This window comes from Amblyomma mixtum, chromosome 10 (assembly GCF_055824585.1).
Source record: "Amblyomma mixtum isolate Tamu chromosome 10, ASM5582458v1, whole genome shotgun sequence".
NCBI classification, from domain to species: domain Eukaryota; kingdom Metazoa; phylum Arthropoda; class Arachnida; order Ixodida; family Ixodidae; genus Amblyomma; species Amblyomma mixtum.
Window position 1 is genome coordinate 53,865,200 of NC_143021.1, and position 25,522 is coordinate 53,890,721.

General features: G+C 44.9%; 1 protein-coding gene and 1 long non-coding RNA gene across 2 annotated transcripts in view; one reads left to right on the forward strand and one right to left on the reverse strand.

The window, feature by feature from the left end:
• LOC149325814 (sodium-dependent proline transporter-like) overlaps positions 1 to 14,077 on the forward strand; it is a 185,791-nt gene extending 171,714 nt beyond the window's left edge. Inside the window, exons 12-13 of the mRNA XM_089563602.1 lie at positions 6,250 to 6,405; positions 13,720 to 14,077. Of these exons, the coding sequence (XP_089419728.1) occupies positions 6,250 to 6,405; positions 13,720 to 13,923 (360 nt within the window). The 3' untranslated portion in view covers positions 13,924 to 14,077. The remainder of the gene's footprint in view (positions 1 to 6,249; positions 6,406 to 13,719) is intronic.
• A 9,709-nt stretch (positions 14,078 to 23,786) lies between these two features.
• LOC149325815 (uncharacterized) lies at positions 23,787 to 25,291 on the reverse strand. Its single transcript, XR_016286435.1, has 3 exons — positions 25,261 to 25,291; positions 24,949 to 25,038; positions 23,787 to 23,863 (listed from the first exon to the last, which is right to left on the reverse strand). It is a non-coding gene; the product is annotated as an uncharacterized LOC149325815 (long non-coding RNA).
• Between the last annotated feature and the right edge of the window lie 231 nt (positions 25,292 to 25,522).

A 25,522-nucleotide genomic window follows, 5' to 3' on the forward strand; every position in this document is an offset into this window, starting at 1 on the left:
GAAATCCATGAATATTGCGTCTGTTTGTTTTCCCTGGTTAATCAACTGAGCAAAGTCATGAACAGTTTCAACTAACTGTGTACTTGTGGAAAACCCACGCCTGAAACCATGCTGAAAATCGGTAAGTACTTTGTGCTGTTCCAAGAAACCTAATATATGTTTATGAATTATATGTTCTAAAATTTTACATGATGTGGAAGTTAGAGATATGGGTCGGTAATTCTCGATGTGTGCTTTTTTTCCGGTTTTGTGCAGAGGTTTAATCGCGGCTGTCCTCCAGTCATCCGGTAAAGATCCGTCATGTAAAGATCTGTTGAATATTACTGTCAAGTACTTTGCACACCACTCCGCATAGCGCTTCAAAAAGTGTTTGGTATGTTATCGGGACCTGCTGATTTTTCACATGTCGAATTCTTTCTTTGTTAAAGCAAGAGACGGCGTGCTGACACAATCGTCGCGCAGCCTCGCTAGCGTGGTAGCAATATCGTAAATTCCCAACGTTTCCCATCGCCTGAAAAGCATTGGTCGAAAAGCTGGCGCGGATGCAGTGATGTCTGCTCCTAATAAACTGAAAAGTCTGTGCAGACGAGTCGATTCCCACCCGACCAAAAAGAAGCAGGGATGCACGATAAAGCATCGAACCCCCTTTGTGGAGTGTACCGAAGGCCTTGTTTATTCTTTGCCAGTCACATGTGTAAAACAATAAATAGGGCAGACTGGCAGGTGCATGAATGAAAGGCTACTAGAGCACAAAACTTATTTCAAGCAAGCTTGCAGAAAACTGGGATTTCATTGCAGATATTGCCCTTCAACAACTTGTGTACCTGATCGCCAAAAATGTAGAGCCTTGGCTAATCACCAGGACCAATTAGTCCGTGAAACAATCGAGGCAGCTTCGATAGCGAGGCTGCGCGACGATTGTGTCAGCACGCTGTCTGTTGCTTTAACAAAGAGAGAATTTGACATGTTAAAAATGTGTTTATACATCTCTCTGATTGTTTATCTTAGGTTATTATTTTAGGACGCTTGAACGATATGGTTCGGACGCATGTATTTTGAGGGTGTGAAGAAGGTATAAGAAGCAGTGTTTCTTCGAAATAAAAATCAGTTGCAAGCCAGCGCTTGTCTCTTGTCCCAGTGTTTTGAGCTGTTCCGTCAAAAATGAGTAACCAACATGCCCAAGCTGCTGTCCTGACTTCATACTGTCAAGCATTTGACAATATTTACTTAACACTGCTAATAAGGAGATAAAAAAGCAACGGTAAATGTCTCAAAATAGTTTTTTTTGTTTTCATCAAGACTCGTTGTGCCCAAATTGCTCTCCGGGCGTTTTTGATCCCATTAGCTTCTGCCACACTTTTTTGCGTTGCATCAATTTGAATGCTCATGAAAAACAGCCACATGAGTTGGCACATATTAGAGGTTTGTACACTGTCAACCAGCCGTGACTTAGATGCGGCAATAATTCTTGTTTGTAATCGCGTAATATCATGTTGTGACAACATAAACCGAAATGACTAGAGGAAGTGTTAAGTCACCCATTCATCACGCAGATATTTATTGCAGGCAAATGTCCACACAGACGGCAGGAAATAAAAAGGAATGGCGCTCCAGAAGATACATTTGCACTGGAATAATGTTTTCGCACAGGTTACACATTTCCTCCGGCGAGTCATAACCCGAGAACCCATCATCACAAAATGTATTGAATGAAGCACCAAGGCGCAGAAGGATAGCAACGTTGCTGCTGTTGCCGCAGGAAACAGTCAGACGGCCGTGCAGCCAAGCACGTGTCACGTCGCACACACGGCAATTCTCAAGCACAGTGCGCGCATGAATCGCGATCAAAATAGCAATGAGCGCATAGCAGAAACAACGTCGTGTGAACGGTTCGGTCGCGACCACTGCAACCATCGCAACGAATGCGACTAGCTGCACAACGCCACGTTCTGTTCAGTATTCGGAAAGCAAGGCGTGCGTAGTTGGCTTTCACAGGTGCACATTTCGCTGCGTTGATGTAAAAGCACTCGCTCCGATCGCAATCACTTTCACTACGCGGACACCAGTCACTTGGCTATGCAGCTCATGCACGCACAAGAATTTCACCGTGAGCAGCTGTTACTCGCCGCTGTCCGTGATGATCACCGCAAGAATTAGGAACGCTTGCAACAAGCACAAACGGCTCCATATAAACATATCCTGGCACCGCCAACGCGTAGGTCTTTGCGCCTGTTTGAAGAGGCGCTCTCAACTCCGGGAACCGTCACTCGCTGCTGCTCCGTGCAGAGAAGTTCGCAGTCGCTCTGAACTCTAGTAATATCAGCATGTGGTGGGTGCATAGCTGTCATCACCTCTGCCTTGCTGCGCGGTTCAGTCGACGGACGGCCGTCTTACCCCTGCAGAAGCGAGGTGGAAGGGCCCCGGACGTCACGTAAAAAAACAGCTAATCGCAGCAATCCGGTCGCCGGTGGGATCCGCTCATCCTCTCAAAAGTTGAAGCTGGCCAGCTTTCCCTCCGCTCGCCGGACTGGGCAGACGCCTAATGTCTGGTCTGTGCGGTCCGTCGTCCGCGTGCCTTGCGGAACGCAAAAGAAAACGATCGTACGACGGCCCTTAATACCGCGGTTTGCCGAGGCGCTGGCGGTTTGCTCGGCGCGGAAGCAGAGGAAAGGGAGAGGCTAGCGCGCGGTTGAACTATGTGAAGAGCAGGATCGCTAGACACGACGGTTGAGCGCATTACGAAGAGTTGCCGCATGAGGCTGGCGAGCGTCGAAACGGTTCAGCTGTGGAGTTCAATGCCGCGTGATGAGGTGCGAAGAGGCAACCACGGCGGATGTTCCCCGAAAGAGTGCACCATGGGATGCTCGTAGAGCCGCCCTGCCGGCAGAAACGATGGATATTATTCATTCCGACGGGAAAGACAAAAGTGTGTTGATATCCGAGCTGGACGTGCAACACCGCACCGCTAGTGGCGGTGCTGGCTCATAAAGCGGCAAAGACCAGTCGCTAAACGAATTAGAAATGTGGGAAGTGCTATATTGGGCACACAGGGCGTTGCCTCAATGACCGTTTAAGGGAGCATGCTCAAAATTTGATACAACAAGATATGCTCGCGAATCTCTGTCACTTCTGTCTGCACAAATGTGTTCCAGATAGAAAAAAGAAGGTAGATAGAAGAAGTTCCTGGATAACCAGAGATATAGTTCACGTTAAACGTAAGCTGAAACGATATCAGAGACAGAAAAGCGCTGCCATTTCTGTCATTCGCAGTCTAAAAGCTACGCTTGCGTCACAGTTACAAGAATCAAAACAGCGCTAATTTAGTGAGACGCTTGGTCGTTTCGTGACAGAAAATCCCACTAAATTTTGGCAGTTTCTCTCAAACAAAGGAAGTAGAAAACTTGACAAGATTATCGTCGATGATTCTGCCATTACAGATAAAAAGGAGATAGCTGAGGCTTTTAATACTTATTTTCAAAGCATTTTCACTATATCTAACACTCCGTTAAACGATCGTTGTCTGAACACTCTCGAAAGAAGTGTCATTATTAGCAGAGAAGGAATAGTAGAACTACTCCTGCGGCTAGACCCCAAGAAATCCGCCGGCCCCGATAATATTCCCACTACCTTTCTTAAAATGTACGCTGAAATGGTAGCCAAGTTTTTGATAATAGTATTTAATAAATCTCTTGAGTCGGGTACACTACCAGATGAGTGGGAAATTTCTCGCGTTGTTCCGGTTTCTAAAAGCGGCAGCCGACTGCGAGTTGGTAATTACCGCCCTATTTCACTGATTTCCGCCTCCTGCAAAGTGTTAGAATACGTACTCACCAAATACCTCAACAATTATTTAGACCACACGGGAATAATGACCAAAGCGCAACATGGCTTCCGTCGAGGATTCTCAACTACAACCCAGCTAGTGGTCACTGTAGATGAACTTGCTAAAGTGTTTGATGGTGGTGGCCAGGTCGACATAATTTTTTTAGATTATTCTAAAGTTTTTGATGGAGTACCTCCTCATAAACTAGTAATAAAAATGAAATTAATAGGCATTCCGGATCAAATAATAAATTGGGTCACATTATACTTGTCAAAGCTAAAGCAGTTTGTCGATATCGATGGCGCCACCTCTCGATTCTTAGAGGTTTACTCAGGTGTGTCTCAGGGGTCGGTTCTGGGTCCAGTACTATTCAATATCTACATAAACGACCTCACAGAAGCTCTCGAACCCTCTGTGTCCGTAAAGATGATCGCGGACGATATTGTATTTAAGTCTATCAAATCTGTGTCTGACCAGCTTACTTTGAACGCAAATCTACATTTATTAAATGGCTATTAACTTTGACAAAACAGTTTCTCTCTGCATCTGTAAAAAGAGCACGCAACTTAATTTTTCATACAAAATTAATAACATTGCAATCAGAGCTGTAAAAGAATATAAGTATCTAGGTGCCACAATAACGCCACGACTCATATGGACGAAACACATCGAAAATATATGTTCCTCCGCCCGCAAAAAGTTAGGATTTCTGAAGCTTCGGATGAGCGGTTGCCCTAGTGCCCTAAGACTGAAGGCATATAAATTCATTGTAAGGCCAAGTCTCGAATATGCCTGCATTGTTTGGGACCCCTACACCATAGATGACATCCAAATAACTAGAAAAAATGCAACGTCTTGAGGCACGATTCACTTATAGCCGTTACAGGCGCCTAGACTCTCCTTCCGCCATGTTGAAACTCGCAGACTTAGAACCACTTGCAGATAGGAGAAAGAAAGCCCGTCTGAACTTGCTTCATTTATTATAATTTACTCGACTTGGTATCCGACCTGAACATTACATCGTTAATGATTCTACACGAGCCTCGCGCCATAAGCATGCTTTTAGCCTGAAACCTATTTTTGCACGCACAAACACATACGTTTTCTTTTTTTTTTTTGGAGAACCGTTTCTCAATGGAATCCTCTACCGGAGAACTCACCGCTGCTTTGTAATCATTCTTGATTTTCACTGTTGGTTTAGTAGCTGTACTGTAACCGCATTTTGAATTGTAGTTTTGGGTTGCTTGTTTCGTGGCATTTATATCGTTCGGTACTATCGCACCTGTTTTGCTTTTCCCTCCTGTATGTATTTCCCTCTCCTGCTTGGACATACAGCATGTCCGCAGTATTCAATAAATAAAAAAATAAAATAAATCTAGTTTCGCACGTTAATATGGTGCCGCTGCGCGCCACGGTTCAAAGAAGCAAAGGTTTTGGGCAGGAGTAAAAGCACAAAAGAAAAGTTCTTCTGGAAGCCTTCCGTATTCATAAAAAGGCTAGCCAGTGAATCAGCGACACTGCCATAAATTTGTACTCGGCTGAGGGTGTGTTTTTGGACAACGTCATATAACGTCATGTAACATCCTGGTCCGTTTCTTTCTCGTCTGTCGATTCTCGAACTGTTTCGGTCATATTCCATCCATATCTTGTCCTTTTGTCATTTTCATGTTCAGAATCACCTACCTTACCTTGTTACCCGCGCTTTCTTCAGAGACATAAGGTAAGATTAGATAAGTGTAAGCCATGTAAAACTGTTAAAGTGGCCTGAGCCGCCCGAATGTGCGCATGTGTGTAAACGACTATAAATGTGTTTCTTGCATTCATCAATAAATCAGTCATTAGTAGCGCTCCGTGTGCGTCGTTTCCTTTCTTTGTGGTCGTCTTATGCGCTGAACCAAGTTTCAACTATGCCCTACCAACTAGCACAGCACGAAGTTTTGTTGAATTAGAAATGCTACGCCAAGTACCTAAGAGTGTTCGAAAAAAAACAGGCCCAAGCCCCGCAGCTAAACATGCTCGAGAAGAGAGGCGAAGCCAGGAGCACGAAACAGCAAATCTAAGCTACATGGCTATTAGTGTGTCAGGTCGGCTCGTCGTGTGCATAAAATATCCGTAAGTACGCTTATGACAGCGCTATCGTCCCCCTTGCACACATGAGCCAGACCGACCTTACCTATATGTATCGGCAGCGGGAACACAATCAGGAAAACGATGCAGATAGGACAGCGCTCTGCCCTACCTGCATCTTTTTCCTGATTGTGTTCGCGCTGCTGTGTACATGTGGATTGCAACCAACTAACCCGGCAGACCGTGTTATTAAACTCAGTCTGTCGGAAACACCGCTAATCACAACCAACTTTTTGCTGATTAACGCACTAAACCGTTAAGTTTAGCTCTGTTAATTTTTTCCTAAATTCCTTTTCCAGGTGGCGTACGTGCAGCGCATGCTGTCCTACTCGCCGCCGTTTTACCAGGGGACGCAGTATCCCGGCGAGTACGAGGCCCTGGCCTGGATCATCGGCTGCACCGGCCTGCTGCAGGTGCCCATCGGTGCCTTCGCCTGCGTCCTCGAAAACGTTCGGGTGATCAACACTTCCTGCCTCCGAGACTTTTAAGCATTGCATTCTATCTCGCAGGCGACAGTAGGTGTGAGCCGCGGTTTGGTGGGAACGTGAAATGCATTGGCAGAAAGGTGTAGCGCGTTCTAGTACAGCTCAAAGGCGATCGTAGCTGCACTCTGGTACTCTACATTTCCTGTGGCTTTCGGACACGGCCTCCTGCCTTTGCCAGATTCTGTTCTTCGAGGAATACAGCTGTAGTTGTACACTGGCTGCTTCAGCAGCAGTCGTTGTCAGCCGCTTGGCTTAGTGGTAAAGCACGCGGGCTGCTTTTGACGCTTCTTGGGGCACCGCGATCACCTATGTCTTGTTTTTCATGCTTGGCCGATCCCACAGCACCCCTGGTTTCTCTAGTTACTTTATACTTTATAGAAATAACCATCTTTTTCGGCCTTAGCGAAAAATTGGCCTTCTTCACCTTCACGGCCGCTTACTTTTCTTCTGGTGTGTTATAGTATTCATAGGGTTCAACGTATCAAAAGATGCATGTGTCACGAAGGACGTCATAGTGGATGGCTCACGGATACTGTCGGTGGCCTGGGGCTCTTTAGCCTGCACTGACATCGCAAAGTGCACGCGTGTTTTGTATTTCACCTGCGCCATAGTGCAGCGGACACAGCCGATATCGAAACCGCATCTTCTGGCTGAATAGCCAAGTGCCCTAACCATTGATCCCCCGCGGCAATTCACTTACATCTACGGATACCTAAAGCTGTAGTGGGGGCGAGGCTATATATCTCGTAACGTTTCCCACCACATTGAACATGATATAGAGGACAGAATGCACGCATGAAAGATGGCAGAGGCGATTCAGTGGCATGTGATACATATAGCTAAATTAGAAGAACCATCTTGAGCATCTGCGGGTGTCGCGAGAGTGCAATAAGAAGAAACAACACGTGCCCAACTTCTCTGAAGCGTTGGGAAATAAGGCTGCTTCATTTGCGCGGGCCTTAGTTCGATCCGCTCGTGCCTCTCCGCCTTTCAACGAAAACTTTGGAATATTTGTGCACGGTCGTCCAATGCTATCGCACTATGTGCATCAACATTAAGTGCCGATTGTTTGTGAAAGGTTTCCAGCTTTTTGTTCAGCCTTAGGTTTGCCGCGGTTTCGAGGCGATGTAGGGCCTAGCTTATTGGGAGCTGAAAGCAATTGCATGCTTAAAAGAAAGTCCATGAAGGAGGCTCCAAAGTTACTTAAAGGGAAACTGAGACGGTTTTTTGGGAATTCGAGGTTATTCAAGAATTCGAATCTATCAAGCTTCTAGATAAACCATGCAAGTATTTTCGCACTAGCATTTAAAATGGTGACATAATCGTGGATCAAAACCGCAACGATGTTCAGGCTTCTCCTCAGTACTTTCGAGGAGAGCGAGAAAACTCGGCAGTGACGTCATTGTTGCCGAAATTTGAGTGTCTGCTGCTTACACCTGCATGCTGCTGTGCGTCGTCAGATGGCGTCAAACAATGCATTGTGAGCTTCATCTTCAATGGCGCCGGTTTTCTTCCATGGAATAACCCTTTCTTCGCTGGAAACGTACTGCCGTCATACGTGGCGTCATTATCAGGGCCTCTGCTCGTCGCTGTGCACTTTAGAGAAGCCCGAACGCCGACGACAACTTTATTCGGCGATTACGCCACCATTTCAAATGCTAGAGCAAAACTATTTCGCAGGATTTACCAGCACATTTCGCACATTCGGCAAGCTAAAACTCATCGAATTCTAAAACCGCTTCAGTAGCCCTTTAACGAGGTTGAAACCAAACGTACGTTGACTGTTTTCTCTTGGAGTAAATTTTACCCCAGGATGGCAAGGGCCCAAAGCGTCTTCGGCGATGTGTGCGCGCGCGTGCGCTAACTGATCCGCTTTGTGCATAGATGAGCTCTAGAAACTCTGCTGATACTTGAACTGCAGTGATTTTGAGGACCTGAAGGACCGCGAAGGCTAACTTTGTGCGCAGGAGGCGGCATGGAAATGCCGTTAAGTGCCACAGTTTCTGCTGATCTTGATGATGTATCTCCATGCAATATTGAAATCGCGGTTAATGAAACATTCGGCAAGTTCCATGAAACGCAACTCTAGGCTAGAAAATAAAAACGAGGCAGCGCGCTTTATTGGTGTTGTTCGTTAGAAAAACAGCGGCACTGACTCGGTACAAAAATATTCGAAAGACGTTGCGCATCCGGCTCACCAAGAGAATGCGATGGCGAATGCCCACTAATGGTAATTTAATATGTTGGTCTAAATCTCTCGCGCGTTCCTGTGATTTGCTGCAAGCTTGCAATGGCGCTTTCAAGCGCCCATTTTATGTTATCAGTATGGACAATTTATGTAGCCGAAGAATTCTACACAAATAAATACAGTAGCCCATGTAATCAGGACGTAAATGAGATAGGCAGTATCTCAAGGGCGAAAGCTGTTCGTAAGGATTAGGCGACAGCAGGTCTTTTAAAGGAAGCAGGGGAGATTGTGGCACGAAATCCAGCCGCGTTGTATGCGTAATGCCTTATGACCTTGAGCGTACCGGAAGCTTAGAAGGACGCTAATATAACCCTAATCCGTAAGAAAGGAAACGTCAAGGACTTGAAAAAATGCAGTAAGGTATATTACTGAGGTAATCACTAATACAGTCCGGCCAATGTTCGACTCCAATACACCAGAAGGTCAGGCTAGCTTTCGTAAAGGATACTCGACAATATACCATAGTTGCTCTATGAATCACGTGGTAGGGAAATGCGCCGAATAAAACTCGCACCAATATATAGCTTCATAGATTCTAAGAAAGCAATTCAATCAGACCAAACCTCAGCAGCCATACCTTAGTAATTCACGAGTTGCTGATGACGTTACTTTGCTAAGTGACCGAGGTGGTGGTGTAAAGCTTTTAATAAAACTGCCTGTATTTTAGGCGCTTAATAGGTCCTGGGCCAAGGTGACGAGGGCGCGTTGCAGTTTCAGATCCACGGGGGTGAGCCAGATGGGCCACGGGGGGGGGGGGGGGGGAGGATAGGCGGGGGACTGGAAGGCTACGTGGCACTGTGTAAGGCAGTGTTCTATGTCTGCATATGCGTGTGGACGGTTTGGGCACTGAGGTGTGAGCGTACCGGTACAAATAAAGTTTGGCTGGTGTACGTAGGATATTAAACTGTACACGGCGAAGAATGCGAGCTTCACGGATCAATAATGGTGGGTTTGGCGGTGGTAAATCATTCAAGTCTAATTTTTGCTGCGTGTAGTTTTCGTAGGCAGCGAGTTTGTAAGCCCTGACCACCTGCTCCGTCAGCGGCCTCGTTCATGGGATCCCCGGCGCCCAACGTATATTATCGCAGGCAAGAGGAGATTAACTGCAAAGCATGATCAGTGAGTCATACAGGCACTGCAGAAAAGTGTAACTAAATATTAGCATGCAGAAAACCAAAGTAATGTCCAGCAGTCTAGGTAGGGAGAAAACAGCCCTTTACAATTGGTAGCTAGGTGCTAGAAGAAGTGGTAAGAGAATACGCCTACTTAGGGCAGGTAGTCACCACAGATGCGGATCACGAGATTGAAATACCTAGAAGAATAATAATAGAATGGAGCACACTTGGCAGGTTCTATGAGGTCATGAATGGCAGTTTACCAATATCCCGCGAGAGAAAAGTATATACCAGCTGTATCTTACTGTAACTCATTTATGGGGCTGAATTGTGGAGACTAAACTAAAAGGTTTGAGCTTGAGGGCAGCGCACCGAGCTATTGAACCAATGATAGGCGTAACGTTAAGGGACAGGAATAGCACAGATTGGGAGGCGGAACAAACGCGGATTAATGACATCCTAGCCAATCAAGAGGTTGGAATGGGCTTGGGCGGGGTACGCAGTGCTAAGGCAAGATAACCGCTGGCCCTTAACTGTGACGGACTCGGTTTTGTCGTGGCGCACTGGCTATCTCGAACCCGGGCTCCGTTTGGTAGCGCGTTGAGTCTTCGGACTGAAGAAAGACTGAAGCTTCGGAGTTCGGAAAAACGAAAACAACCGAGTTTAATGACACTTTACATAATCACGAGTGTTCGTGCCAAACCCCTTGTATTGATCCCCAATTCTTCGCACAATAGCAACAGGTCTGGCTTCTGCAGCTTCAGTAGGTCCATGACAGTTCTTAGTGTGGGCTATTTCTTAAACAATTACGCACAAATATCAAAGCTCTAAAATTTGCGCAAAGATCTCTGCCAGTTCTAAAGTTAAACCTCTTGTAGAACCTGGTCCATATCAGACGAAAAGCCAAGCACTCACCCGCGCATGTCATCATGTCCCGAGACAGCTGCTGTCTCGCTGGCTGACCGTTGCTGCCGCCAGTTATCGTGGCGCACAGGCTATCTCGAACTTGAGCTCCGATTGGTAGCTTGTTGATTATTAGTGCTGAGGAAAGTCTGAAGCTTCGAAATTCGGGAAACGAAAACAAGCGGGTTGAATGGCACTTTTACCAAACTTGTTTGCGTACTAGATGAGTGTTTTCAACACGGCCCATAGCATCCTTTCGCACTCAGCCCCGTCCTTAAATCCCCTGAGGTTCCGCCCCTTCATCAGGTGGAGGCATATCCAGCACGAGGAATATTTCCTCAGGATGGGCACCAATCAAAGTTGCACAGCACTAGCAGGCGGGGCGACTCGTTGCAGAGTCGACCCGTGGGAATGGGAGAGGATGAATTGCACGTCCGCTGCTAATTCCTGTAGTGCAGCAACAGTGGTGCAAGTGGCTCTGTGTCACCGAAAACATATGTGGTCTTTGCAATGCTGCGGCACTGAACTGAGGCGAGCTCCCTACGGCGGGGCCGGCTACTGACGGAAACGGGTAATAACTTGGTGACTCCGTCCCTTTATTGCCCCGAGCGGGCGGCCTTGGTTCCGTCCGTCGTCGGTCGCTGCCTCTAGGCGTCTTTCTCCAGGAAGGCAAGCGCAGAAGGCAAGCGTATCAGGGGCGGCGGAAACTTAGGTTGGCTAATGAGATTAACAGGTTTGCGGGACAGGTTAGCCGCAGCTGGCACAGTGCAGGGTTGTTTGAAGTATTGGAGTGGCCTTTTCCTTGCAGTGGGAGTAGTCGATATGCTGCTGATGATGAAGATAGCGGCCTCGTGTCCTAATTTCAGCTTCTTTACTTTCCGGCTGGCTCTTTTCGTACTGATTTGCGCACTGGTGCGAGATGTTGGAGACAACGACATCCAAAACACTGCACGAGATGCGGGCAGTTCAACACATAAGCTGGAAGGTTGCTACGATGGCGTAGCGATCTAATGCAGCGGCCAGCGAAACCGATTCGGTGGCAGATTGCAGCCCCTACACAAGTAAAAGGAGAGTTTGGACACGACGCCGGCAACCATACTCTATTTTGGTACCTACTATCTTCAGTCTCCTGTGTAAGACCTGCTCTGGCAGCTAGAACAACACCAGGGAGCCCCACTCTTTAACCTTTTGAAGCTTATCAGTTAGCCCCGCAGCGGGTTCGAATCCCGCTTGAGCCGATTCTGCTTTTTTATTTTGCCTCCCGAACGAGTGTGACGCCCGACGCCGTCAAATAACTCGACAATCAATTTATGCATTAGCATAAATGCTAAAAGTTAACGCAATTGTGACGCGCACTGCCCCGTTTGATATGGATTTTTGGAAAATATCTCACATGATGTCATCGTAACGTACGTGTAGCGTAAAACCAGGACGGCGGACAAAAGGGGAGAGAATACACACCCACAACACAGATGCTGTGCTGTGGGTGTGTGCTCTCTCCCCTTTCGTCCGTCGCCCTGGTTTTCCGCTACTCTTATGTTATGGATCTGTACCGACTTGCCGAAATTTCCACCCTGGTGAATCATATGTCATCATCCTTGAAAAATATCACTGAGCTCGATGTCCTATTTAGCGCAGCGCTAGACAGCGATCTGCAGGACATGAAAATACACTAGCAAGATTTTACAATGATATTTGTGTTATCACCGTCACACGCGACACAGCTATAGAATTTGCGTGTATTGCCAGGTGGTTTTCACCACCATGCTTAGCGGAAATTCTCTTTGCTGAGCTGCTGCCTGTAAGTTTAAAGGGACACTGTGGAAACTCTAACAATTTTCTGTTCTTAGTAGAGGCGGATTCTCGGGCCGCTTTTGGCTAAGATGATGTTTGTTTAGCAGAAAAATAAGCATTTTTTGGCTGAAAAATATTTTTCGAAATATAGAGAACTCTATCCAAACCGATGACGTGCAGTCTAAAAAACACGTTGCAATCGCCGTCTGGAAGTGAATGGTGGTTTAGCATAGCTTCGAAGGCCCATTAATGAAAACTGCCTTGGCGACACAGTGTTTCGGATGCGTATGCGGCCGATAATGGCGCTACTCATGTTTTATTTCTGACATTTTCTATTTGAAAAAATTGCCGTTCCCACTCACTGAAGCCTCTCTGTCATTAGAACGTAGTGATATGCCCACAAGGATACGGTGCGAAGCTAGTTGTTGCGATATTCTTAAAAGATAGAAACTGAGCAATGGACAGAACGCAAACAAAAAGCTCGAGAGACGAGCGCAGATTAACAACTGGTTTTTTGCGCCAACGCCTGCGTTCTGGTTCAAAAACAAAGCGCACCAAACTCGGAACGCCATCAACCGCACATTCACCTTCTGAAACCAGCACAAGTGGGCCTCACTGGCACACTTGTCGGGGCTTCTAAGGATGTAAGGCTTACGACGCTTATCTCTGAGGCTTAAAGAATTCCTCGCTCCTTTCGTTCGCAGTCCTACGGGCATGAGGACGTGGCACGTACCGCGCTTTTCGGACAATGTGAGGGAACGAAACGAACGCTAAATTCTTGAAGCCTTACTTATAGTGAGATTCAGCCTTGACAAGCGGCTTCAAACAAGCTGTGAAGTTAGGAACTGGGTAATCTTGGCTTGAGAACGTTATTGTGCGTTTGATGACATTGTGTGTTTGGTGCGCTTTGTTTTTGAACCAGAACGGAGGAGTTCGCTCATTAAACCAGTTGTTAGACAGCGCTCATTTGGCGTGCTTCTTTTCTGCATCCCAGCCATTGCGCACTTTTTTATGTTTTAAGGATTTGCCTACACAAACAAACATCGAGCTTCAGTATACCCTTAAGAGTCGTCTTCGTGCTGAATGCCAACTGCTTCGCATAGCGTGTGCATAAATGGCTAGCAAAGAAACGCTACAAGTTGCAACCTTTGGAATTAGAATGCCGCAAACTGCCGCGAACAGTGTGACTCATTGTGAACCCATCGGCTTTACGGGCCACCGCAGTACCCGGCGCGGGCCTTCCAGCCCGAGTACCACTGGGAGCCGAACACGCCGAACCGGGTAAACGCGTACTTCGAGGAGTTGGACGAACTGGGCGACTCGAGCGCGGAGATACAAGGCGTGCTCTATGAAGGCACCGAAGCACTGGAGGTGTCCGTCGACGTCGACGAGCCTCTTGTATTCCGTCCCTCGATGGAGATGCGCTAGCGTTACAAACACCGGCGCTGCTGTTATCTGCGCCCGGTGTGAAAGAAGGCGTGTCTGGTGCTCTGCAAGTTTACCCACCTTCGCCTAATGTTTGGCGGCGGTGCCATGGACTTAAAAGCGCAGCCGAACCTTTTCCTTAGTGGGACACGATGCTTTACACGTTGCAGCTTTTTCGCTACTTTTTTATGCTTATTTCCATTTGCAGCAGGCAGCCCTCCTCTTATATGCCGAAAGTTGTACCGGCCTTATGCTTTGTGCGCATATTTCCTGTGGCCGCCCAAGGGCAGCTGCGTTATTTTTTTTTCGCCGGAACCCAAGAGGACAAGACTGCACGGTATATTTGATTTCGAAATCTATTTCATTCTATCAAACTAGTCCACTCTATCAAACTATAGGCCAATTTCGGTATTAAGTGTAATTAATACAGTTTTCGAAAAGGTGCCCTGCAAGCGAATACAGAGCTTTTTAACTAAGTACAATGTCCTCTGTCTGATCAGCACGGTTTCGACCCCATAGCTCTACTTCCTCGTCAGTTCTGGTCCTTACACAGCTGATAAACACCGCATTACATAGCAAAAAACTGGGCGTAGTTAATTACTTAGACATATCAATTGCCTTTGACACGCTTGACCATTCCATATTACTACAGAAAATGGAAACTTATGGTTTAAGGGGGAAAATGTATGATCTAATCAACAGTTACTTTTCTGGCTGAGAGCAATGCGCTGTTATCAGAAACTATATATCCGCTCCTCAAAAAATCACACTTCGCGGGCCGCAGAGCTCTGTCCTCGGGCCCCTCCTCTTTTCTATATACATCAATGACTTTTTATTGTTTCGGAACTATTCTAAAGCTGTTATATACGCTGATTACACTGCGCTATTTTTTACAGCAGATACATTAGAGGATCTGGAGGGCAAAATTAACGAGGAACTTCGTAAAACTTCGCAGTGGTTCGTAAACAATCGGCTCACACTTAACACCGAGAAAACAAAGTACACTTTATTTCACTCCAGTAAAAAGAATATTAGCTGTCATAATTTATTTTTAACCTTAAACGGTAAGTATTTGCTTAATGTCTCCCACACCAAGTACTTGGGTGTAGTATTTGAATCGGACATGCATTGGAAGCAACAAATTAAAAATGCTTGCTCTAAATTAGCTTATGGCTGTCATATTTAATTAAGGGCGAGGGAATGTTTTCGTACACCGATTTTACGCATTTTGTACTTCGCGTATGTCCACAGACCCTTATGTTACTACTTAGAGACATGGAGCGGTACCGATAAAACATACTTAGAATCAATTTTACGCTGGCAGAAACGTGCTGTTCCTACCATAACCTTCGCAAAGGCACCCGACCCAAGCCGACCACTCTTTCAAGAACTGCGAATAAACAGAGTGATACGAAATAATGATTCATTTCCTCTTTCACTGTTTAGATCGCCGCTGGGACAAACAATAGCTGCCACTAATGAGGTTTAACCTACTACCTTGTCACAACACTTACGGTCAAAGGCTATTAGAGTACAATGGTGCTCAGATATGGATGAGATTCCCGATGACATCAAACTCAAGCAATCTTTTTCGCCCTTATTGAAAAACATTTGTCTTGTCTGTCCAGAGCTGGGGGACTAAATGCGTTTGTGTTTGGTCTTGTACATTTCAGAATATGTTTGTTTTTCAGAATATGCATACGCTTTACATATTTGCAATGGCGCGATTGCAGTATCTCATGTCCTTTTGTACATGTAGTTTGAATGTCTGCCATTTCTTTTGTGAATATCTTGTATTTGGACCTTTCACTAGCCGAGCTGGCTATGGGTCCAGTCAAGTTCTGTGGTATTGGTTTCACGAAATAAAATGATGATGATGATGATGATGATGATGATATCTGCAGTGTCGTTGACAGACAACGCAAGTAGCTGGCTTTACGAATAAAAGATCCACTTGTAGCAGCTTGCCAGCATTATCATAGCTATGTCCTACGGACAATTTTCGGAGAGTTTTTTTGTCTCTTACATAGAAATACGCTTGGAACGACGGAGCCAACATGCTGTAGGATTTTTTTCTTATAGCCTCTTGCTTCCTTCCATTTTAATCTTCAGCTACGTGAAGGTGTATAGTGATTGTATAGCCTGAAAGAAAGTGAAAAGTGCTAGAAAATTGTTTCTCAAACATATTTTTTGTTTCGAAACTAGTAAGATGATCGCACCGGTGGTTTAGCATTAACCTTATTTGAACACCGAAAATTCGCGTTTCCGCACCCTAACTGAAGTCTAAAGTAGGAAACATCGGTGGTAGCAGTTGGTTGGTTGGTTGGCCTCAAGTAGAATGGCACATACCCACTACGGGGGAGTGGCCAAGACACTGGCGGTGAACTGTTGGAATGATTAGGAGTTTTAGAGGAAAAGGAGTATTAATAGGGTATAGGCTGACAGATTGGACGACGCAACGAAAGAGGTCCTGTTAGCTGGGAGATCGAAGAAGGGACGACGGCTTTATGTGCAAATTTGACTGCATCATATGGAATGGTTCAATTTTGTATTGACTGAAAGAGAGACAGAAAAAAAATAATAATAAATGAACTGTTTGATAATCAGAAAAATGAAAAAAAAAATACAGAAATAAATAAATAAAATTAATATTAGCATGGGAGTCGCTGTGTTTCTAGAAGAAATTTTTGAACTGCACAGCGCGCACTCCGGTTGCTTCGTCCAAGCGAAGTAGCGCCAAAGGAAAGAACAACCTCAGTGGACACAGGCAGACCCAGCTGGTGAAACGGAATTTCTAATAGGCGCCTCCTCAAAGAAGAGAATCGGCGGCAGAACAGCAGGTAGTGATCCATTGTCTCAGGCTCGGCACAAAATGGGCACAGTGAAGAAACCGCCAGACCAGATCTGTGAAGGTAGAAATTTACCAGAGGAACTCGGCATCGCCAACGCGTGAAAGAGACCTCCAGTCGGCGCGAACTCCAGTCTTTGCTACTCCCAGGGTGCAGAAGGTGCTGATAATCGGGAGATGAAGTAAGCGCCGAGGCTGAAAATTCCCGAAATATTGTGCAACTGCGAAACCTCACCGCAGCTGTATATGCGCAGGTTGGCAGGACAGCAATTATTGGGCCACAGAGAGAGGCCCTTGCTAATGAATTAGCAACCTCATTTAACTGAATGCCCACGTGACCCGGTACCCAAAGCAACCTCACCGAATTTAGATGGAGCGGGATCAGCTGCTTAAAGAGGCGTAATGCCCGAGACTCAGAGAGTGATGATAATGAAAAGCAAATAGATAGAGTCCGTCATAACCATGACTTGGGAAATGGTAGGATCTAATTTACGTAAGGCTAGAATGACAGCTAATAACTCGGCCAGATAAATTGGAGTGAAGTCAGGGAGACGGTGAGAAAATGACCATCCCAATGCAGGTGAAAAAATGCCCACACCTGCCTATTCACGATCCTGCGAGGGATCGGTAGCAATGAGAATATGAAAAGGAAAGGACCTTAGGTGGTCCTGTAACAAACCGTGAAGGAGAGGAAAGGGCTGGAGCTTGGCATTCGATGGGAAAATGTTATCAAATGCAATCTCGACTGAAGGTGAGATGTTACGCAGTGGATGGATATCTGTGAGTGGCAGTTGGGTGTAAGCGAAATACTTCTTCAAGGGGAACACTGGGGCTGCTCGCGACATTAAAGCGTAGTTAGCTGGAGCTTGTTCTCTCCGTGTCTTTGACTGTCGGACAGCCGTTACCACTACATGACAATATTCTGCTCATAAATTGGGGCGAGCAACAACGAAGAGGCTTAGTAAGCATTCTAAGCGGCTTCGCGTTACTTGAGCAGAATATCACTTATATGAACAAGAGTTAAAGTGCACCCCCTTCATCTAGCAACCATATTCTATTTTGTTGGGAAAGCTGCACGCCGACAGCCAAAGCGAGACCTCGGGTGGCCGCCGTCGCACCGTACCTACGCTGAACTTGTTTCAATTGGTCGAAATGGTCATGACGTCACAGCGCACGAATTTCAAATGGGGCCAATTGTACTTTGCCTAGTAACCATGCAACCAATTAAAGTGATCGTATACAGTGAAGCTCCAAGTAAGCGGGACTTAGTTTAGTTAATTGCTTAATTAACCAATTAGCCTAGTTATTCTTTCTACTCAGACCATAAATAAATAAACAAAACCCAGCAGGAAATTGGTCGGGTTGGGGAATCGAACCACGGTCTCCGGAGTGCGAGACGAGCACGCTAACCACTCCGCCATGCCAGCTTTTTTGTCTTTATTTCCTGGCTTTGACGCATAACATTCAACAAAACACACTAAACGCTATGTACATACACACGGCCCTGTCGTGGTCAGCCAGCATGAATCTGGCTTCGTCAAATTAAAATTCACGCAAATTTCACAGCGGTTCTAGTCTCGAGAGCCACTCCGGAGGCTCCGCAGCGGCTTTCTGGATGGCCAAAAACCAGTCCATGCTTTCCCGAAAGTAAGTTCGGGCAGGTCTTACGTCTTTGTCACAATGGTAGCCTGCCATTCTGGAGCGCCATATACAGTGGAGGACCATCATCATTATTCAGTAAAACGGTACCTCATCCTCATTTTCTACAGATAAGTACCGGATTCCACACGGGTCTAGTGGTAATTTTTTTTATGGTTCGCGGCAGTACATCCCAAAAATAAACCCCTTCCCAACAGTGTTAAAAAACGTTGCCTATTGTTAACGGCTTTCTGCAATTTAAGCAGTGAGATCAGCATGGTAAAAATAATTGGAATCTTATGGTATCACTGGACCTCCCCTAATGCTCTTGAAGAGCTTTCTCTGTGACCGAGAGCACATAGTCTCTATTAATGACCATACATCTAACATAGCTTTAATTAACAAGGGTGTTCCACAGGGCTCAATTCTTGGACCTGTATTGTTCTTACTCTACATTAATGATTTACCATCCTGTTTAAAGAATTGCAATAGTATACTATACGCAGATGACTCTACCATGCTATCATCGCACCAGGACATTAATCAGCTGATTCTTAACCTACAGAATGATCTTAATTCTCTTGAGCGTTGGTGCCACATTAACCGCCTGTCCGTGAACGTCACTAAAACTTGTTTTCAGATTTTCCATCCCCCTCAGAAGTCATTGCCCATCACACCACTTCTATACCTCAATTCTACTGCTATTTCACCGCAAGATCGCGTTTCTTTTCTTGGTGTTATCATTGACCCTCACTTAAAATTCCATCATCATGTAGCTGAAACGTGCAAGAAAATTTCTTATGGGTTACGCGCACTAATTAAAGCCCGAAGCTATTTTCCAGTCCAAACTTTATTATCTCTTTACTACGCATTCATCCACAGCCACTTAAACTACGGTATCTCATCTTGGGGTAACGCCTATCATATTCATCTCTGGCCTTTAATAAAACTGCAAAAGCAAGCCATGCGCATCATAACCAATACCCCTCGAATGTCACCCTCCCGCATTTTGTTCATAGATTTAAACGTTCTACCTATCTCGGCCCTTTATTTTTACAACCTTGGTATCCTATTCTTTAAGATTCTTCATCATTATCTCCCGCTAAGCATATTTTCTCTCGGCACGATCATGAGCAACATCGTCACACGTTTTGCGATGCGTAATAACTTTTTACTACCTAAGGTCAGAACTAACTACGGCAAACAATGCCTTCATTTTTCATCCGTATCATTTTGGAATTCTTTGAACATAGACGTCAAACAAACTAATACGCTTTCTTTATTCAATGTCAAACTAAAGCTTTTCCTTCTTAATTTGTGATTTTTTTATTAAGTTATTGATTCTATGTATCGCGGCATCTGTGTTTTATTTTACATTATCGTGCATTACATTGTTTGTATTTAAATATTTCAGTAACTAATATTACATTATGTGCCCATATTTATTCTGTTTCGTCGCTAATTAATGTGTTGTGTATTTTATATTATGTTGCATATTGAAATTTATTTTCATGGGAGGTCCCGCCCGCGGTCTTGTACCATGGGACCTCTCGCTGTATACAATTGTAACATTTATTGTATTACTCAATAAACTTTCAACTTTCAACTTTCAACTTTCAATTTCTTTGATTCTAAAATTTTTTTAACCGGTAAGGTGCCGTTGTGGAACTTAAAAAAGAAGGTTTTTGTTCCTGGCGGCACCTGCATTTTTTTAACCCTCTTTAAAACATATCTTCCTGGGCCTCCACTGTAGAAGGCCCTGTACAAGGGCACTGGGAAAACTATATCGCACAAAGAACGGCACAGTTTCTTCCATTTCACAGTCGGCAGAAAAACATTTGAAAACCGCGCTGAAAAGATTCTCACACTCGCTACAATTTCCTGGTAAAAGCCGCTGATCCTAAAGTAAACCTCAGCAGTAGAGACTACATACTCCGGCAGCATGCGCCGCAGCCCAACTTGGCATATGGTGCGGAAAAGCGGGTCTCTTGTGTCCCGAAAAAAAAAATATTGACCAGCTGCCGCAAAAACAGATGGCCTAATCCGAGCCCTCCGTCCTGTACCCGTCTGAACAGGTTGGTCCGGCAGCAGCACTCGCATTCAGACGACCAGATGAAGACGGCGAAAATCGTGTGCAGCTTTTGAATGTTTGGCCTTGAACAGTGCAACACCTGCATTACGTCCCAAAGCCTGCTGATAAAGTACAAGTTGCAAACAGTGGCTCGACCAAAAGTCGACAAGGTTGTTCCTTTCCACTTATCCGCTCTCTCCCGTATCGCTTTGACCTGTCCTTTCCATTATTGTTCACTGTCTCGGTAAGCATCGAGCGGAACACCCAAGTACTTATCTGGTGTCGTCGTCCAATGCACAGTGGCGAACCGTTCAGGCGTAGATGGCCACCTTCCATGCCAAAGCCCAAGGCACTTCAGCCAATTAACCCCGCTGCCTGTAGCTTGGCTGAATACGCGTACACATTTAAAAGCCTCGCTTATGCCTCCCTCTTCAACCGCCAACACAGCAATGTCATCTGCGTACGCCAAGAGCTTTACTTCGGCTGCTTGTAAACTGAATACATTGGTACTCCCGTTTCTCAGTATTTTCATTTAAAGGCTCTTGACATAAATACAAAATAAAAGGGGGCTGAGGGGACAGCCCTGCACTCTAAGAAAAAAAGATGTGATCTTAGTCTTTTTGGGGGGTAAAACACTTGTCGCTGAGCTGACACCTTTTTGGGGGTAAGGTTACGCTGTTTCTTGGAGACTAAGTATTTATGCTCTCGCACGTAGAGTAATGTTACGCTCTAATAGCCTAAACTTGCACTGACATATGAAGAGTAACTTTAAACCAGTTAGGTATAACATTACGCCTTTCTGAAAGGGGTAAATGTTAGCCTGAGGAAAGCATAAACATATCCTAGCATGCAAGGTGCAAGTTTGCACCTTTAGCAGGTAAATTTATGCTATGTATAGAAGTGCAAAGTTACTTTGTCAAAGACTAAACTTATACCGTCATAAACAGAGCAAAGTTTGCACCCCTGTGGTGCAAGCTTATACCCTTACATGATGGATAAAGTTACCCTTCTAGTGGTACAAAGTAATGCCCTACTGCAAAGGGTATCTATGCACTACTCGATGGTGTATTTATACTGTCCACACGAGAGCATTATTACCCTTCTGTAGCGTAAACCTGCCCACTGAATGCAGGACTAAAGTTGACCCACATGGTAGAAGCCCGAGTCTTTCTGGAAGCGCAGGCAGTGTCCGAATGTTGCGACGAATCTCATGTGAGATGGTCTGTGTAATTGTGTGTTCAGGTGCAGGTACTACTGCAGAATGTACACAAAGAATTCATAAACGAATCGGAGAAAGAAACATACCGTCATATTTATTTTGTCACATGCTACACCATATTACAGCAATGACCCTGGCAGTCTTCTTCGTACAGGTGGAGGCAGTATGTGCCATGTATTTGACCTGCACAGAGAAGAAAACATATAATGAATTTTGCAACCACAAAGCACAGACGACGTGACCATGGACTTAGTTAATTCAGGTCTAAAAGTGTAAACCACACAAAAGGCAGGGATAAAGGGAGATGCATGAAAACAATTCCACAAGTGCAGGCTTCTGTTTATTAATGAGAACCAAAATCAGAAACGATATGAAGGAAAAACAAAACATGTCCTAAATGGCAGCTACTTAATCCCTCACATATGCTGACATTATCACAAGCACACTGGCTTCTCAGGAAAAATCCAGAATATTGTGCCCAGCTGCACGGTCAGGCTGTAGGCATCCCGGATGCCAGACTAAGAAGAGGGTCATATCAAGAAACAGAAAAACATGTGCATGAAATGGAAACTACTAAAAGGTGATAAAATGAAATGCCGTTTAACAAACCCTTCTGTCCATTCTCGTGTGTTTAGTTCTCCATATCTAGAGTTGTTAAGGTTTCATGCATCCCTTGCTAACAATATGTCTCTAGTCTCTGATGCCATTTTATGTTTGTTGCCCATACAGTGAATTTTCTTCCTAAAAGGGAAGTGTAGGTGATTATCTGAGCATCAATGAGCGATACCTCCAACAGTAATTTTCCCTGCATATATTACCTGTGAATTCATTTCCGATTAGCAAACAGCAGGAAGCTTGTGCCTGTGATGGCATTTCTGGGTGCATTCCATTGTCACAGCCTTTCGATACAGTTTAAATACCTGGTGAAAGGCCTATACACAAAGGCTATGCACTATAAATTTTAGTGTACTGCTCCTGTAAAACAAGGAAGAGCTTTGGGCTAAATGTGAAATAATAGCAAGGGCCACTTACACATCTAAAGAGTTGTCTCCACTCATGAGATAGCGTCATACCAAAAAATTATTTGGACCACATTATAATAAAGGTACCTTTTATTCACGTTCATAGCCTGTTTCATACTACACCTCTACATTATGCCTATGCAAAAAGCTTTTGTTATGGACTGGCCTTCACTGACAGACTACATTAACTACACAAGCAGCATAGAACAGTCCTTCTAAAGCACTATTTTTGCTTGAGGAAATTACAAATCTCGTCTTTTTATTTAGACAGTGCTGCTTCATCCAATGCTTGCAGCATATGCAGCAGCAGTAATTCCCATGAATTACATTTTGCCGGCACAATAGAATGTAACCTTTACACATCTTTTCAGATGCTCAGCATAATGAAATTGTAAACACTGACTGACAGCATGCAAGAATGGCTATTAAAACAGTTGCCTTCCATATCTGCTGTCACATGCAGGGCACGTGAGCTTAATTAAATTTTAAGTTCACTCCGATGTGAAATAAAACTAATATGGGTTCATGTTAGTTATTGGAAATTATTCACACCAGCGAACAGCACCTTCCTACTCAAAAAGAAGTGTGAACAGTGCAAAGAAGATTAACAGCCTCACGTAGCTGCATATCACATTAAGCTCTACATGCATAAACGGTGCTAGTCATATTAGCTTGGTAACATGCCACCCTGCCAAGCATTACCATAAATGTGTGTCATTTTTTTCTGATGCCAACAATTTGGATTGTAGGCAGCGCCTCTCAAACTAATTCAATATGAAATCTTTGCTGAAGTCCAGCCTACTTTTGCAGAAAAAAAAACTGCATTTATACTTCATGCCATAAAAAGTGATCACGATTATTCAAACCATTATTTAAAAATTCTTTCAGAACTAAGTCCTTGAAAACACTGAAAAGCTCTAAAATCTCTAATAGAATGGCTGTAGCTGTGCAACATAGAACACTATGTTCACGGATGGACATCAAGAGATGATGAACTTGCAACAATGTCCCAATTACATAAAAACATACATACCACACACATCTATTCCCGGCCACTTGTATGGTTTTGAAGAATCCAGGCTGAACTTCGGTGCTAGGAGTGACAATGGCTGTGCACCTTTGCATCCCTCCTTCTCCCAGGTGCACTGCAATAGAGGCGTCATTTATAGTATTAGTGTAATGGTTAGTGATAACTTATATGTTCATTAAACCACGAAATGGCAGCACACATGCTCAAAAAACGACAGGAATGGTTTGAAAATGAAAAACAACTTTTTATTCTAAATTTTATCCATTACAGCACTTGCCACATATTTATAAGAGGCATAATTGATGCAATGCACTGGCACAATAAGCCTAGACAAACTTCTACAGCACAATGGCCTATTACCAGTGAATTGTCACTAAGTGCCTAACATAATTAACATATTTTCTAACAGCCACTGCACAAAAAAGAAAGAACTATACTGTTACTGCTTACGAGATTGACAGTATTCATTATAGAATTTTTTTTTCGTCGACAGATTACAGCACTGCAACCAAAATCCTTATTGTTCTAAACAGAAAAGCTTAGAGACTAGTGTATTCTTCTATTCAAGCTCTTACAGCGACATCAAACTTAACGTCTCTCTTTCACAAGAGAATACAAGAGCACGAAAAGAGGTGACATAGACTGTACGCTTTTGTGAGCTAATGTTTGGCCACCAACTAGCCCCGACCTTTTCACTAGTAAAAAGAACTAAACAAGTCTACTTTTCTCCATTAGTTCGCAGCCTGAGTGAAGAGCCAGCTACATATCAACTTAACACCATTAGCACTCGCATCTTGCCATTCGAATGCAGTAAAACTGCTGTCATGATAAGTCACATTCTGGGTTAGCAAAAATATTGCAAGGTGTGAGCGAAAACGGCCGCATGCCAGGAAGCGCAGAGCACAAATGAGCTGCTAATTTCTTGCCTATGAAAAAATAAATTTCACGTTTACTGTTTTATCGTTTGCTTGCTACTCCGTGGTAAAGAAGAAAAAATTGACGCCGTCCATTCGCAAAAAAAAAAAGCGGCCTGGCAGAAGGAGTTGCCTTGTAGCGCTAAAATTATAAAGGGATTACTGTCCAATAAGAATCACATACAGTGCTGCGGTAGATGTGAGCACTGCGCGCAGTACGTACCACAGAAGCGCGCACACTAATTTACTCGCCCCTTTTTGAACGGAGACTGCGGTTTGGACTTACCTTACTGAATGGTCGTGAGCAGGGACGAATACTTTGCGTTGAAGAGACGACCGGCAATGTTCTTTCGCACAGCAGACGAAGGATCAGAGCCTGCAGCGAAAGAAAGCATGAGAAAGACGCCTGCATATTGCGCCGCTGCGATCGTGTGTTGTACACGATAGGCTCCCTCCGGCCGCACGCAACCGGCTCAAAACAAGAAATAGCAACAAGTAGCGGCTCGCGCGCACAATCCATGATAAAGCATCTTTACAGAATACACCATAATCTGATGGCAGGAAACAACCCGAATGACCAAACGAATAGATCACTTACTTGTAGGGTTGAAATTTGGCGCGAAGAATCCGTTCGATGAGCTGCGCCGCGACGACCTGGCGTGCGCTGTTTCTTCCAGGCGCTCACTCTTTCGCGAAGATGTCGCCCACTGCAGCGTCACACATCGATGAAGCGTGCACGATGAAGTAATCGCTGAGCACAAGCGAACACGAACGCACACGGGCCACACAGCTCAAAATGAGGAACGCGCGCCCTGACTCGCACGCACGACACCCTGCAACAACTACGACGAGCGTCACGT